Below are 17,113 nucleotides of genomic sequence, written 5' to 3'. Positions count from 1 at the left end.
TGTGAGTCACAGGCAGAGGCTTAACTTGCTATACCAAATGTCAGCACCAGACCTCTGCCTTCCTAATCTTTGTTACACATTTGGAAAAAAAATTTTTTTAAAGATTTATTTATTTTTATTGCAAAGTCAAACATTTACAGAGAGGAGGAGAGACAGAGAGAAATATCTTCCGTCCGATGATTCACTCCCCAGGTGGCTGAAATGGCTGGTGCTGCACCAATCTGAAGGCAGAAACCTGAAACTTCTTCTGGGTTTCCCATGTGGGTGCAGGGTCCCAAGGCTTTGGGCCATCCTCGACTGCTTTCTCAGGCCACAAGTAGAGTGCTGGATGGGAAGCAGGGCTGCTGGGATTCGAACCAGTTCCCATATGGGATTCTGGTGTGTTCAAGGCGAGGACTTTAGCCACTTGGCCACTGTGCCGGGCCCCTGAAAATTTTTATTAGTCTTCCCCACCACTTGGAAAAATATATCCTCCATTGTACTTTTTTTCTTGGCTTCTTTACAGAGTTTTAATGACAGCATTGATTTCTTTTGTGAACAGTACTCCTAATTTTTTTTCTTTTTACTTGAAAGACAAAGCAGCAGAGTAAGTGGTGATCTTTTGTCTGTGGTTCACTGCCCTACATGGCTGCAGCAGCCAGATCTGTGCTGAACCTGGATGCCAGGAACTCGATCCTGGTCTCTATCATGGCAGTTTTCCACTACTTTCCCAGGTGTATCTGAATGGAGCTGGATGGGAAATGGAGCAGCCAAAACTCAACCCAGCACTGTGATATGGGGTGGCAAAGTTGAACGCATCAGTGTAACCCACTGCATTATAATATTAACTCCTACTACATCTGTCTTTGACTGTAGTTTTACTTCTCAAGTTGTAATTTTCCATTTCTATACACTATTTCAAATTCTTTTTTTGTTTTGTTTAAAGCTTTATCTTTTTTATTTGAAAAAGACAGAGATCGTCTATCCATGAGTTCACTCCTCAAAGGGCTGCAAGGGCCAGAGCTCCTAATTTAAGAGCCTGAGCACTATCTGGATCTCCCACATGTGTGGCAGGGACACAAGCACAGGCCCATCCTCTGCTGCTTTCCCAGGCACATCAGCAAGTGGCTGGCTGGATCAGAATTGGTGTAGGTGGGACTCTAACCTGCACACATAGGATGCTGGTATCATAGGTGTCAGTTTAACCCACTGCATTGCAACACTGGCTTGCCAAATATCTTCTCAGAATTATTTTAACTCTTCTCTCTACCATTCAAATTTCTCTTAATGACATTGCAGTTCTGAACCAACTTGACATCATTATAAAGTACTCTCTCAATTCTATGGTCACTTATCAAGTCTAGCCAATTCTGTTAATTTTCTGAATCTCTCACATCTACTTTATCTCTACTAATTAAAATCTTCTAATTCTAAGCTAAATGAATGATCTCTGGTCCTTCCCTAATCATCGCAACCATTTTCCAAGAACTTACCATATACTAACATGTGTTAGCTTCAATTATTTGAATCCCAAAGAAACTTGCATGGTCATCTGTCTACAACAGATTCACAGATTTGTAACATTTAGTCCCTGCCTGTGGCCTGGGAAAGCAGTTGAGGACTGCCCAAAGCCTTGGGACCCTGCACCCGTGTGGGAGAGCTGGAAGAGGCTTCTGGCTTCGGATTGGCTCAGCTCCAGCCGTTGCGGCCGCTTGGGGAGTGAACCATCGGACGGAAGATCTTCCTCTCTGTCTCTCCGCTCTACATATCCGCCTTTTCAATAAAAATTAAATCTTTAAAAAAAAAAACTTGAGATTAGAGTTTGGTAATCATGGAAATAAATATTTTGCTTTTATAAAAATTGCTGTAATTAATTATAGCTGATAACATTTTATTTTAATACATCATAATTTCTAACTGCAGGCATCTAAAACATATCCTGGTCTTGTGAAGATACACTTTTCATAAATAGTACTTCAGATATAGTTGAGGACATTCTTCGTGAAATGAAAGTTGAACTTTTATGAACCATTTTAATTCTGTGATTGTATTTATGTTTCAATATTAAAAACTTTGCATCTAAAGGAGAAAAAGAGGAAGCAGCTTCCAGGTTAACTCTGGTTTTGTAAGTCAGCCGTCAAAGTAGGGTGCTTATCCTGCACATGTTAGACTGTCGGGGAGGGTTAATATGGCAGCGTGGTTCATTAAGGGAACCAACCATTTTCCTTGAGACTCTAAAGATGAGATAGGTGGGTAGGTAGGTAGCTGGGCAGATCACTTTAGATAAACTCAATCTCATACATACATTGTTGAGCAGAAGCCTGAACTTTTTTAAAAAATATATTTATTTTTATTTTTGATGATGTTTACGTAACTTAGGAGGATTCATGCCTTGTGGACCACTGATTAGGTGTGAAGGGTTGAGGAATAGTGGAAAGTGGATGAGACAGTTGTTTCCAATTTTCTTTTTCTTCTTCCTGTATCTGAGTGAAGGGGGGTGAAAAGGGGAGTGGGCCACACCCAGCATCCTAACCAACCTCATCTGTCCCTGACGGTGTGGAAGAACCAGGGAGAAAGATCTTCATCTGCTGGTTCACAAATAAAATGCTTGGTTTGGGCCAAGCAGAAGCTGGGAGCCAGGTACTTCTGCTTTAATGTGAGTTACAGGGGCCCAAGCACTATTGCTGCTTTCAGGCACATTAGTAGGACAATGAACTGCAACTGGAGCATCCAGGACTTGAAGTAGCATTCACATGGGATAATGGCATTGCAAGCAGCGGATCATCTTACTGTGTCAACAGACTGACCCCAAAACGTACAGTTAATAGAAAATCATAGTAGTATATAGTTCAGATTTAGAAAAGTATGGTTAAGTTTTTAAGTTTACTGCCTACATATTTGGGCAGATTTTTAACCTCTGTAAGCTTCATAAATGTCTTCCGTTAAATGGTGGTAGATGAAAATCTTCAAGAATGTTGTTGAAATTAAAAATTTACATACAAAACACATCATACAGTTGACACAAATCCAATTGTCCAGAAGTGTCGGTTCATTTTTGATGTCTCTTAGAAGCTCAGTTAATACCTCCTGATTAATAAACCTTGAAACTAGTATTTGTACTAAAGCAGTCTCAGGGCATCTTTATCACATCTTTTACTTGTGAGCCAAACTCTCTTGAAATTTACTTTTTCATGTAACACTTAACATACATCATTATTGCGAGATAGGATGTACAAGTCATGAAAATTTTTTAAACAGATCTAGGTGTAATTCTTTATGTAAAGCTATTATCTTGAGTAATTTTTACTATTTATATGTTTGTTGAAATGCAGAATAGCAGAGAGGGAGTGAGAAAGAGAGATGTTCCTTTATCTTATTCACTTTCCAGATGGTAACAGCCAGAGCCAGACCAAACCAAAACCAAGAGACAGTAAATCCATGCTGATCTCCCACCTGAATGGCAGGGCCTGTCTTCTGCTGTATTCCCAGATCAGCTCACTGGAAACTAAATTTGAAGCACAGCAGATGGAACTTGATAAGCATCCAGTATAGGAAGCTAGGATTGCAGGGAACCACTTAATATGCACCACAATGACTGATGTTTTAAAATAATTTCTTACAGATTTCATATTACTCAGATATAGTTTACTTTTTTTCCTGAATGCCCTTCTTCGTCACCTAATACTTTTAAAGTAGGAGATTTTTTTCTTTTTGAGTGTTGTATTTTTCTATACTTTTTTGTATCATATAGAATTGAGCCTTAAGATTTTCTGGAATTGAAATTTTTTCTGAGGAGGATAGCAAGCTGAAAGAGTATGTGAATAATGATAAGTGAATGGAAAAAAGACCCACATAAAGGCATAATTCAGTATTTTATTACCAATTTTTTAAGTAAATGAAGGGCTCTCATAGCTATCATTTTTCTGCAATTTCTTAGTAATACTCATGTCAGTGAACTCTGGAATTAATTTCTTATTTTTGTGCAGCTTGACAAAGTACCAAATGTTACTTTTAGATACAGGGACATTATCCATTTTCTTAATTAGCAAAAGTTGATTATAGGTAAAATACTCGAGTTGTTTTGTCTTTACAAACAATACGCTCTTTTGCCCTTTTATAGCTAAATATTTATACTTCGATACATTCAAACCTAGATCGTCTAACAACTAGCTTAACAACTGTGCGGGGCAAGACTTGAGGGCTTCTTTTCATCTTTTACTAAATGTTTTATTAGATAAGTTAATATTCATTCTAGTATTACTATGTTGTCACAAAAGTTTGTCACACTATAAGAATATATAAAACCAGCACAGTTGTTCATTCTTGTCAAATTATTTTCCTAGGATCAAGACCACCTTTAATTCTACAGTCTCAGTCTCTACCTTGTTCATCACCTCGAGATGTTCCCCCAGACATCTTGCTAGATTCTCCAGAAAGAAAACAAAAGAAACAGAAGAAAATGAAATTAGGCAAGGATGAAAAAGACCAGAATGAGAAAGCTGCAATGTATGATATAATTAGTTCCCCGTCCAAGGACTCCACTAAACTTACATTAAGACTATCTCGTGTAAGGTCTTCAGATATGGACCAGCAAGAAGATATGCTTTCTGGTATGGAAAATAGCAATGTCTCAGAAAATGATATTCCATTTAATGTGCAGTATCCAGGACAGACTTCAAAAACACCCATTACTCCACAGGATGTAAATCGCCCACTAAATGCTGCTCAATGTTTGTCGCAGCAAGAACAAACAGCATTCCTTCCAGCAAATCAAGTGCCTGTTTTACAACAGAACACTTCAGTTGCTACAAAACCACCCCAGACCTCTGTGGTACAGAATCAGCAACAGGTATCACAACAGGGACCTATATATGATGAAGTGGAATTGGATGCATTGGCTGAAATTGAAAGAATAGAAAGAGAATCAGCCATTGAAAGGGAGCGCTTTTCAAAAGAAGTTCAAGATAAAGGTAAAATAATCTCTTACTCCATCATCTGATCAAATGGATAATTACAATGTTTGAATACTTTTTTAATTGCTTTCTTATATTTTTATGTTTAGTCCTCTCAAATACATTGATTCTTCAAAACATTCATGGGAAATGGAATTAAAAGTTATCCTTAAGGGCTAGCATTAAAGCATAGTGGGTAAAACCACTGCTTGTGACCCCAGGTTGTGTCCCTGCTGCTCTATTTGTAATCCAGTGCCGTTTTAATGGTATGAGGAATGCAGCCTAGGATTACAAGTGTTTGGGCTCCTGCAGCCCATGTGGGAGACCCAAATGAAGCTTCTGCCTCATGGCTTTGCCTGCTTCAGTCCCACCTGTCGCCATCAGGAGAGTGAGCCAGTGCTGGAAGACCTCTCTGTCTCTGAAACTCTGACTTTCAAATAAATAAATACATATTTTTACAAAATGATGCAAGACATTTAAAACCTTGTGAGATGATTTTTATTTTAAACATTTACCTCGAACTTTTTGAGGACTCATTGTGTATTTGAAGTACTAATATTCATAGTTCACTTTATCTAAGATTTATATTTCTCTATGGCAGGTCTCTCATCAGTTATATAGTGTGTGATTTTTCTTATTTGTGCTTTTCTGCTAAAGAATATGCGTTTTAAATTCCATTACATGAAAAATAAAGTTAACGTAGATGTTTGTTTTCAGCTTTTGATGTCAAGGATTAAGTGCTATAGGATTATTTCATCTGATACATTTAAGGAAAGTTAACATATATGCTTACTAGAGAACTATATTTATTTATGAAGTTAACAATGTGTTTTCCATTTTATTTTTGGTTTTTTTATTTTACTTTGCTTAGTACTTTTTAACAAGGAGGGGGAGTAAAACACAGGAAGAGTTTTAAGTTGATACTAAATAGCAAATCTTAGAATGCCTTTTACTTGATTAGTATGTTAGAATGGACGTAGTAATGGGTTTGTTGTGCTTTGTTACCAAAAAACGTAGTACTACTGTGTTCTAGATTATTTGCCATACACTATGTACACACTCCCTTGAATATTTTAAGAGCCTGAGGAATTAGTGATTGACTTGGTGGTTGAGGAATTTGATGACTTTACAAATGTTTATATTCATACAGTCATCCAAACCAAAGACAAACTTTGTGATTTAATTTTATGATTGAAACATTCTAGTTATGTTTTTATATGTGACCTGATAGATTTTATTTCTTGGTAATTATTGAACAAAATTTCTTTAACTAGAAGGTCTTTGACATTATGCCTGGTTTTTTTTGTTTTTTGTTTTTTGGGTTTTTTTTTTGTCTTTAGTTTGCAGTGTGCAGTGTACAGGTTCTTAAGTATAAGGTTACATTAGAATATTTATGAAAAGTGGAATTAAAACCAAAAACAAAAAGTTTGAAGTTTATGTATGCAATGATTTAAAATCAGTTATTCAAAAACTTTAAAAATACCCTTAACTTGTCCTGTAATCTGTCTTAGAGGCCTATCCATATCAGATTAAGAGAGCAATATTGTTTTGCTTTCTTCTATATTAATCCTCTCAGGATTCCTGAATCCAATGAGAATTTTGGGAAAAAAAAAAAACCAAAATTGTGATTACCTAACTAAGAAATATTAGCTGGCTTGACAACTGAATTTAGTGTGACATTATGTCTTGTTATGGAAAATTGTACTCTCCAAAGAAGTTGAACCCTTTAGATGATTTTTGTTGTTCATGCAAAAATATAGAAAATCATAAATGTTTTTGTACTTTCCTGAATTTTTATTGAATGATATTGATTGAAATCAATTTTTACTTTTTAGAAGTGGAATGAAAATAAGGTCAGGCACTGATGCTTTGATATAGCTATTTGTAAAATAGCCCACATCTAATGTGGGCACCAGTTTCTGTCCCGGCTGCTCCACATCCAATCTAGTTCTCTTTCATGGCCTGGGAAAAGCAGCAGAAAATAACCCAAGTGTTTGGGCCCGTTTTGCTCTCTGTGAGACACCCTGATTAAGGTCCTGGCTCCTAGCCTTGACCTGGCTCAACCGGCCTTTACAGCCATGAGGGTGGTGAACCAGAAGATCAAAGATCTTTCCTTTCAAATAAATAAATAAATCTAAATGCATTAGCAAACTTATTTTGTACTGCTGCTATTTCTTTGGGTAAATAAAAATGTACTATACATCATTTTTATAGGAATTCGTAATTGTTTTAGTAATCTATAAACAGTTTGCTCTGTACTCTATAATATGTGGCTAGCGCAGAGAAAATTGAAAAGTTGAGCAGGGTTGTCATAAATTTGATAGTTATCTGGTACTGTAATGATGAAAGTAGGTTTTGTTAATGTCTTATTACTCTTGTCATTTTAAACTTGTTTTTTGAAAGACATGCGCCTGTTGTTCCGTGGATTTATTTGAAAACTTGGGATTAAGTACCAACCTAACACTTTAGACACCTGTCATTTTGCATTTAGTTTTGTGTTGTATGATAGTAATTTAATCTAAGAAGTTACCTAAGGTGTTAGAAAGATGAAAGATTGCAGATGAGGATTCATAGAAAAAAGAAAATTTATCTGAGGTGGGAGTTTTATAAAAATTAATTCATAACTATTCAATATAATGATTCAAAATTGTCAGTTTTTGCTTTTTAGGACTAAACTGTAAGGTTAATATTTAATGTGGTCAGGATTTTTTTTTTTTGCAACTATTGTGTAATTGGTTATACAAAACAAAGACTACTTGTTTGACCTACAGAGTTTTACTGTGAGCTCTGCTTTAGGTCATAACTTTCTCAGTTTATTCATTTGCAATGAGTGAAGTATTCTTTTCAATAATCAGACACCCAAAGCTTTATCTTATAAATGGGATTATTTAATTAAAAAAATATAGCTGTTAATTGTGTAACTCAAGACAAGGAGTAACCTTAAAGAACATATTGCCTAAGCTGTGATGGTTCTTAATGTACTCTAGCTGCTGGATATGTATGTCCCTTTGGTCTATTATCTGTTTGGACAGTTCTTTTTATTGATACGGTGACTCTGTAACCCAGTATTTTATAGTATCTTAAGAGGACTTTTTCTCAATCCTTTTGCTCATACTTTTAACATCTATCATTACATCAATTAATGTTAAAAGACTTCATTTTGCCTCTGAGGTGACCTATCACAGACATTAATATCTCCTTTGCTGAAAATTTCTTCTTTCTTTTGTCAAAGAGGGGCTTCCTTTGTTCATCTTTGCCTATTTCATCTTTTCCCAAGGTCCACTTTCCATGTTATAAGTGCAATGAGTGATCTAGCTTCAATAAGAGTGTGTTAGAAAATGTTATAATAATCTTGCACTGTAGCCCTCATAAGAAATAAATTACTCTTTGAACATATCTGTTCAGGAAATCTGAAATATATAATGTTCTGGATGTTGATAGATTTTCGTATTTCAGATCTTTTCGTGTTAGGCATGCTCAGCCAGTAGAATATATGCAAATATTCCAAAATCTGAAAAATTAAAATCTGAAACATTTCATTCCCAACCATTTTAATATGTAATACTCAATCCATGTTATCCACTGTTATTTGGAATAAGAGTTTGAGATTTGGGGTAAGAATGGTTTGGCCTGGTTTAAAGGGTGAGATGTTTTCATTTTTCATGATTGCGTATCATGTATGTGACTCTTGTGCTTTGTGCATTAGATGCTTCCAGTTATCACATGCAGTTGTATACAATAGTAAGTTTCCTTCTTACAGACGTAATTGAATTCAGAAAATTTTAAAGGGCAGATATTTCTTCAAAATATTCGTATCTTGATGACAAGAGTTGTTGATTTTAAAATTATTATATCCTTTTGTATGTATTTTCTTCAGAATATATGCATTCTAATAGCTAATCTTACAATCTCCAAAGATGAAGAGGGTTTAAAGGTAATCAGTTTCCCAAATACTACAGTTATACTTCTTGGAGCAATTATTCTTCTTACAATTATTTCTATTATTATTGCTAGAATAATAACCTTCACTAGATGAAGGTTAGACGTAGTAAAGACTGGTAACAAAAATGGATGGACAGAAATGAGCCACCTTACAGAGTAAGTTCATAGTGGAATTGAATCAGAAAGTGAATGTGCATGCTCTTGAGGTAGGCAAGAATTCAAATACAAATGATGAAAATGTTCTGAATTTTACATTAGATGTGAAATATTTTCCAGGAACTGAAAAAGATAGAACTTAAGCAATTTTAATAATGTAGAAAAATTATCTTTTTCATTTTAATATTCTGCTTATGTGCATAAGCTTTCTTGTACTTTTTTTTTAAAGATTTATTTTATTTTTATTACAAAGTCAGATATACTGAGAGGAGGAGAGATAGAGAGGAAGTGGAGCTGCCGGGATTAGAACCAGCGGCCATATGGGATCAAGGCGAGGACCTTAGCCACTAGGCCACGCTGCCGAGCCCAACTTTCTTGTACTTTTAAAATAAATAATACTAGGATCCATAGTTTAATAATAAAACATTTTGATATCTTTAGAATTAAATTACTTGTGAAACTTGCTTTTTATTGGCAGAGGGTAAATTGAACTGAGCTTAATGATTTATACACTCTTAAGTATTTTGTAACTCTTTAGATTTTACTCCTGTAAAATATATTATTTTTTTTAAAATCCAGATCACTTACATTAACAGAAGAAACCACAAACATCTTAAATATCCTAAATTTAGATACCTAAATCCGATTTTACTGAAAATATAGAAATCTTAGATTATACTGTATGAACTTTTAGATTTTTGTCATGAAGGTTAAGGAATTGTAATTAAAATTCTGTCTAGGAGATGGTGATTATTTATTATGCTCTCTGGCAAAATGCAAAGTTTATTTTATGTGACCTAATTTTCAAACAGAGGAGCACTTAGTGGATCCAACATGTTGCTTAGGGATAAGGTGCCTACCTCACGTCATAGTGCCTAGGTTCTGTTCTCTTGTCTGGTTCCTGGTTCCTGATTCCCATCAGTGCAGACCTTGGGTGACAGCAGTGACAGCTCAAGTAATTGGGCTTCCACCCGCTATCTGAAGTGACCTGAATTATAGTCCTGCCCACTGGATAATGAACTGGTGTATAGGAGCCCTCTGTTGCCTTCTTGTTCATCTTACTCTGTTTCTCTCACTCTGCTCCCTCCCTATCTCTTTGCTACTCAAATAAATTAAAAATGATACATAGAGGGCCCGGCGGCGTGGCCTAGCGGCTTAAGTCCTCACCTTGAACACCCCGGGATCCCATATGGGCACCGGTTCTAATCCCGGCAGCTCCACTTCCCATCCAGCTCCCTGCTTGTGGCCTGGGAAAGCAGTTGAGGACGGCCCAAAGCCTTGGGACTCTGCACCCGGTGTGCACCGGCCCATTGCGGCTCACTTGGGGAATGAAGATCTTCTCTATCTCTCCTCCTCTCTCTGTATATCTAACTTTGTACTAAAAATAAGTAAATCTTTAAAAAAATGATACATAGAAAAGATGCTTTTTTAAAAGGATTCTATAAGTTTAGTATTCTTTATGCTTTGTTCTTAGATTTCATGCAGAAGGCATTCTGTAAATTCTTATCGTGTTTATTTTAATTAGAGAAAGCAATCTAATAACTAATTTTGGTATTTACTAAGTCCATTTTGCCAATTGACCTTCATGAGTAATCAGAGCAGAATGACTCAGTTTTATTATTGTCTTTGCAAACTTTAACTGTATTGCACTGTATTTTTAGCTAAAATAAACTGTTTCTCACTTTGACTGCAAAATGATAGAACATTGTTGTATGAAAGAAACATTAACATTTGAAATTTATGTTAGAATTTGATTCACTAACAATAAGGACCTGTTCTTTAGAAAAGTTGTCAGTCCTCTAACTTTGTGGTACTATTTTCCTTAATTGATAAATCACAGTAATAAATGTGAGATTGTAGAGGTTCTTCTTAAAATTAGTAGAAATTATTTTTAAAGCACAGTGAAGAATTGAAGTGAATAAAAGCTGATGAAACTTCAAGGTGTGAACTGAAGATTCAGTTTGTAGAAAATGACCTGGAAATCTCTGTGTTAGAAGTGGAATCATATTTAGAAACATAGAGCTGTCAAAAATATCCTGACATTTTATCCAGTAGGGTGTGTATGTTCATGCTTGCATTTCCATGGAACTGTAATTATTTCTTTATAAAGCCATCATAGGCCCCCTAGAACTGTTGTCTTAAAACAGAAGCAGTTTTTAGTGGAAGTTACTTAGGATGAAATTCACCTTAAAAGTTCCTACATGCTATATGGATTGTACTTTCAATATATGTTGCTCCTTATTTTAAATTTGCTTCTTTCTAACATTGTGTGTTAGCTTTTAAACTGCTTCTCTGCTGTCAACACATTGAATAATTTGAATCCTGGATCAAAGAATTATGAACAATAGTAAAATTATTTGTTTTACTAATACCCTCATTTACCTTATTGCTGGTAGTATACCTATTTCAAGTTTGCCTTATTCTTAGAGAAAGAATTTCAATTTTCTTAACACATACAAGTATAAGCATATGTTTATTTGATGTAGCGAATTTCGTCATGGTATAGTTTTATTTATATATTCAAAAAGTATACTATAAATTCTTTATAGTATTCTCAGTGATACTGAATTCCAGCAAACATGAATATTTCACAATTCTTGGTTTTAAAAGCATATGTAATTCATGCTTGCTATTATATGAATGTATTTATACTCACTACATTTAAAAAATTTGACTTTAAAAAGATGGTCAGAGTCCATATGGTTTTTAATAATCAAGAATACATATCTATTACTGATATTGAATATTTATCTTTAAATTTCAGATAAGCCTTTGAAAAAAAGAAAACAAGATTCTTACCCACAGGAGGCTGGGGGTGCTACAGGAGGTAATAGACCAGCTTCTCAGGAGACGGGTTCTACGGGAAATGGGTCAAGGCCAGCATTAATGGTTAGCATTGATCTTCATCAGGCAGGAAGAGTGGACTCTCAGGCTTCTATATCTCAGGATTCAGACTCCATAAAAAAGCCTGAAGAAATCAAACCATGTAATGATGCACCTATTTCTGTTCTTCAGGAAGACATTATTGGCAGTCTTAAGTCTACACCAGAAAACCATCCTGAGACACCTAAAAAAAAGTCTGATTCAGAGCTTTCAAAAAGTGAAATGAAACAAAATGAAAGTAGATTGTCAGAATCTAAACCAAATGAAAACCAACTGGTAGAGACAAAATCAAATGAAAATAAAACAGAAACTAAAACTGAAACCCAAACAGAAGAACTTAAACAGAGTGAGAGCAGAACAACTGAATCCAAACAAAATGAGAACCCCATAGGCGAGCCTAAACAGAATGAGAACCGACCATCTGACACAAAACCAAATGATAACAAACAAAATAATAGCAGGTTAGAAACAACAAAATCAAGACCTGAAACTCCAAAGCAGAAGGGTGAAAGCCGCCCTGAAACTCCGAAACAAAAGAGTGATGTGCGTCCTGAAACCCCGAAACAGAAGGGTGATGGAAGGCCTGAAACTCCAAAGCAAAAAGGTGAGAGCCGGCCTGAAACTCCAAAGCAGAAAAATGAGGGTCGACCAGAAACACCAAAACACAGGCATGAAAATAGGAGGGATTCTGGAAAACTGTCAACAGAGAAAAAACCTGATGTGTCTAAACATAAACAGGATATTAAATCTGAATCACCTCGGTTAAAGTCAGAGCGAGCTGAAGCCTTAAAGCAGAGACCTGATGGGCGATCTATTTCTGAGTCACTACGACGTGACCATGATAATAAACAAAAATTAGATGACAGAGGTGAATCAGAGCGACATCGAGGGGATCAGTCTAGAGTTCGAAGACCAGAAACATTGAGATCCTCTAGTAGAAACGAGCATGGCATTAAATCTGATGTTTCAAAAACTGATAAACTAGAAAGAAAACATAGGCATGAATCAGGGGACTCACGGGAAAGACTGTCTTCGGGAGAACAAAAATCAAGACCTGACAGTCCTCGTGTTAAACAAGGAGATTCTAATAAATCAAGGCCTGATAAACCTAGTTTTAAGTCACCAAATAGTAAAGATGACAAAAGGACAGAGGGGAACAAGAGTAAAGTAGACGGTAATAAAGCACATCCTGACAATAAGGCAGAATTTCCAAGTTATTTGTTGGGGGGCAGGTCTGGTGCATTGAAAAATTTTGTTATTCCGAAAATCAAGAGGGATAAAGATGGCAATATTACTCAGGAAACAAAAAAATTGGATATGAAAGATCAGAAAGACAAAGTAGAAAAAATGGGACTAGTTGAAGATCTAAATAAAGGAGCTAAGCCTGTAGTAGTTCTGCAAAAACTGTCTTTGGATGATGTTCAGAAACTTATTAAGGATAGAGAGGATAAATCAAGAAGTTCGCTTAAACCTATCAAGAATAAGCCGTCAAAATCAAACAAAGGTAAGAACATTTCTGATGTCATTTGTCTTTCACAAGTTTTAAGCTGTAAGACTGCTGATTATTTTAAAAATAAAAGTTTAAAAGCTGATTAAAATTTTTCTAATAAGATAATTTGAGTTACTTCCAGAAATATAGGTAAGTTGTCATGTGAACTGCTGAAAAAGTTCTGAGTGAACTCTTTTTCTCCCAGCTCTTGGAACTACTCATGGTTCTCTTCAGGTTTATTTCTGTTTTATTACACAGGAATAAATTCTTTTGTTGTTTGGTTGTTTCAGATATTTTTAAAAGTTGCTTATTGATCAAATGGATGAGATGTTGAAATAAATGTATTTAGCAAATTATATTGGCTAGAGAGTGTTTTATTCTGTAATGAGGTAATAAATTGAATTTTAATGTCCAGTGTCCAGGCAAAGCTCTATGGTATATGAAAATCATTACTATATGTTTTCTTAAGAATGTTAAATATGTAATTCTTTCAAACATATCTCTGTTTTAGTTATTGAATAGTTTGACTTTTCCTAACTTTTGAAAGTTACGTCAAATTCATTTTCTGGAGAGGCATTTTTATTTAGGAAATTATTTACTCTTTTTATGCAAAGACAATGTGGATTGATATTTGTCTCATGGGTTAAATAATAAAATTTGGGAGTGGGGGTATTTGGTAATGTGTTTGTGATCACTGAAGTAAATTTTCTGATTAGTTGCTTGTCTTCAAATTGTACTATTCCCAATAGCTGTGCTGGAAGGATCTTAAATGCTTCAAATACATTGTTAGTTTGTATACAAAATGTAATTTGGTGTTTCTATTTGTCCTCAGGGTTTAAAATATATTTATGGCACTATGTGGCAAAGCCTATATGTACCATAATTCTAAAAATATCAAGATAATAGTTTTAAAAGCAGTAGAGCTGAATAAATGTTTGATTCTGAAGTTCAATTCTGTGAGATTTCATTAGAATGTAAATGTATCAGATATATGAATTCTGTCATTATGCCATCAGAATTGCAGCCAGTAGCCCCTTTTTGGCCATTTAAGTAGAAATTAAGTTTACCTAACTGTTTCTTCTGCAGTCATATTCAGCTATTGGGTGTCACAGATAGAGAATATTTGCATTATTGCACGAAGTGGTGTTATATAGCATTGTAGTGTTTAAGGAGATGTGCAAAGTGGAATAGTTATTATGTTTTTATGCTATTATTGTGTCTTGATTACCCGACGAAAGCTCTTTGAAAACAGTGTTACTATAAATAACAGTATATTCCAGGAAGTGACTTTTGACTAAACTCTTTTTATTCTTCCTTGGTCTTCATTGAATATTTACTTTTTACTGATTATCTTTCAAAACCAAAAGCTTTTGCCTTCCTAATCAGTATTATTGCCAAAACTTTTACCTTTTCAATTATAACTATCAGACATACAAAAGTTCATTTAACATTGCATTATTAAGTAGCCTTTTATTGTCAATGTATTTTTTCAAAATTTCTTGTTAATATGAAAGAGATTGTACAATGTGGGGGCTAGCACCAGCAGTAGTGTTTTGTTTTGTTTTGTTTTGCTTATGAATCCAGATTTTACTTAAACATTTTTGGTTAAAGTTTGGAGATAATGTAAAAGAGTGTAACTACACAGTTTTAGAAGGTCTAGATGAAAGATGGAAAGTGGTACCCTCTGGTCTCTTGGCTGTGGCCCATCCTTTCCTCCCTGCCTTCTGTCAGCTTGTACTAGCCTTGCTTTCTGAGCTGTGTTCTCACAAATTATCTTCTACAAATGCTTAAAGAACATCAAGAATTATAGTTCTTAATTAATAGCGATTTTATTTCTACTGGGTTTTTCATGTGTGATTTCATTGCCTATGAATGACTTTTTGACACTAACACAAATTTCACTGTAAGTGTACTACTAATACAATTATATATACCTCATTTGGTCGTGTCTGTAAGAAAACTGGGTGTCTGCCTTTTAGAGTGATTTTAGAGTGTGTGTACATGGGCATGCTTCTGTATACAAATACGTACTGTAATTTGCAAATGTAAGGGAGGTTATTTATCAAAAAATATAATTACAATGCTTAGATTCATTTCAGAATGCATGTAAATAAAATATCTCCTTTTAAAGTATTAAGTGCCCCATAACTACTTTGTTGTTAACCTTTGATTATCAGAATAGTTCCTTAATGTACAATTTTTGTCCAAATTAAATTAGTGGTCATGAGACCCTCATCAGCTGTTAATGCTTGTATCTTAACAGCCGATGTCAGTAATTACAATGTACTTTTTTTTTTTTTAGTTTTAATGAAAAACTATAGACTGTCAAAATATGTTAGCTATATACAGCTTTACTTCCTCCTGCCCCTGGCAGTTAGTGTATTGGTCTCCATTACTTGAACTCAGTTCAAGAAACACTCTATGATCATTTATTTATGGTCATTTAAACTAAAAGGGAAAACAGTTGCTGAAATTATATTCACTAGGAATGTACGTAGCAGCTCTAATAATCAGCAATGGTTAAACTCTGTTGCTCATTTGATGAGCTTGTGATTGTAGTCATTTTTAGGGGCGGCTGTTAAACCTCTGTTATCTACTGTAGAAGCTATCCTGCTGAGAGTTGGTCACCAAAACACACAACTAACTGTTTGCCTTTTACTTACCGCTAAGCAATTTAAACAGATTATGTTAAAGACTCTCAGCTTTTGAGTACATGTTATGTGCCTTAGGCCACTGCTAGAGTGCACCCACCTTACATAGAGGTGTTGATTTGAGTCAAGTTACCCTGCTTTCTTTGATCCAGCTTTGTACTGATAGACCTGGGAAGGCAACAGAGATGACTCACAAGTAGCTGGGTCCATGCCATCTATATGGGAGACTTTGCTTGGTCCTTTGGTCTGTCTCAGCCTTTGCTGTTGCAGGCATTTTAGAAATGAGCCAGTGGATGGTCTTTTTTTTATTTCTCTCATTCCTACCTATTCTCTTTTCTGGCTCTTCGTCTGTTACTGTCTTTTAAATAAGATTGCAAAATCAACAATAAGACTCTTCTGTAAATTTGAGAGTAAGTTCTGTTTCTGAGAATGGAGTTATAGCATAAGTTTATGAATTATGAAAGTTCTTGGTTTATTTGAAGTAGATTGTAATATTTACTAGCCCTCAGTGATGCTGCAGTGGAAATTTATTTTAATTCAATTGATTGTTTTATAAGATGCGTTTCTAAAATGCTTAAGTAGGGGCATTTTATGTAGCAACTGTTTGCTACATCTCAAATCAATGGGTACCTCCTTTGAATCCCCAAAGGCTAGTTGACTTTTAAATCCTGCTCCCTGCTCCCTAGAAGGCAGCTACAGATGGCTCCAATATTTGGGTCCGTGCCACTCTTGTGGAAGATCCAGGTTGAAGTCCCTTCTGGTTTTATCCTTGTCCAGCCTGGTTGCTGTGATCATTTGGAGGAAGGAAGTAGCAGGTAGAAAATTTTTTTGTCACTCTCTACCTTTTAAATAAAAAATGTAACTTTAAATGCTGAATTAAAGACAGTATCAATGATAGCTTTAGGAAGTGTTTGGAATAATTTTTGCAGAGGCTGACATGATGTGTACCTTCCTATTGTTGAGTGTAATTTCAGGACGATGTTTTGAAAATGTGTGCACATTATTTCCTTATGTAGAAAACTTTGGCCAAAACTTAGTATGTTAAAAATTATTTCTTCATA

The 17,113-nt window shown here is 35.1% G+C and overlaps 1 protein-coding gene across 4 annotated transcripts in view; it reads left to right on the top strand.

Moving 5' to 3' along the window:
* Window positions 1-17,113, top strand: part of NIPBL (NIPBL cohesin loading factor) — a 155,038-nt gene that overhangs the window by 68,888 nt on the left and 69,037 nt on the right. For 3 of the 4 annotated variants that reach the window (XM_058680016.1, XM_004583653.3, XM_058680017.1), the window contains exons 9-10: window positions 4,323-4,949; window positions 11,794-13,416. In XM_058680016.1, the coding sequence (XP_058535999.1) occupies window positions 4,323-4,949; window positions 11,794-13,416 (2,250 nt within the window). The remainder of the gene's footprint in view (window positions 1-4,322; window positions 4,950-11,793; window positions 13,417-17,113) is intronic. The other variant, XM_058680018.1, reaches the window with a different exon arrangement.

This window comes from Ochotona princeps, chromosome 23, assembly GCF_030435755.1.
Source record: "Ochotona princeps isolate mOchPri1 chromosome 23, mOchPri1.hap1, whole genome shotgun sequence".
NCBI lineage: Eukaryota > Metazoa > Chordata > Mammalia > Lagomorpha > Ochotonidae > Ochotona > Ochotona princeps.
Note: the sequence above shows the minus strand (reverse complement) of the source record. Positions and strands in the feature narration are given on the sequence as shown.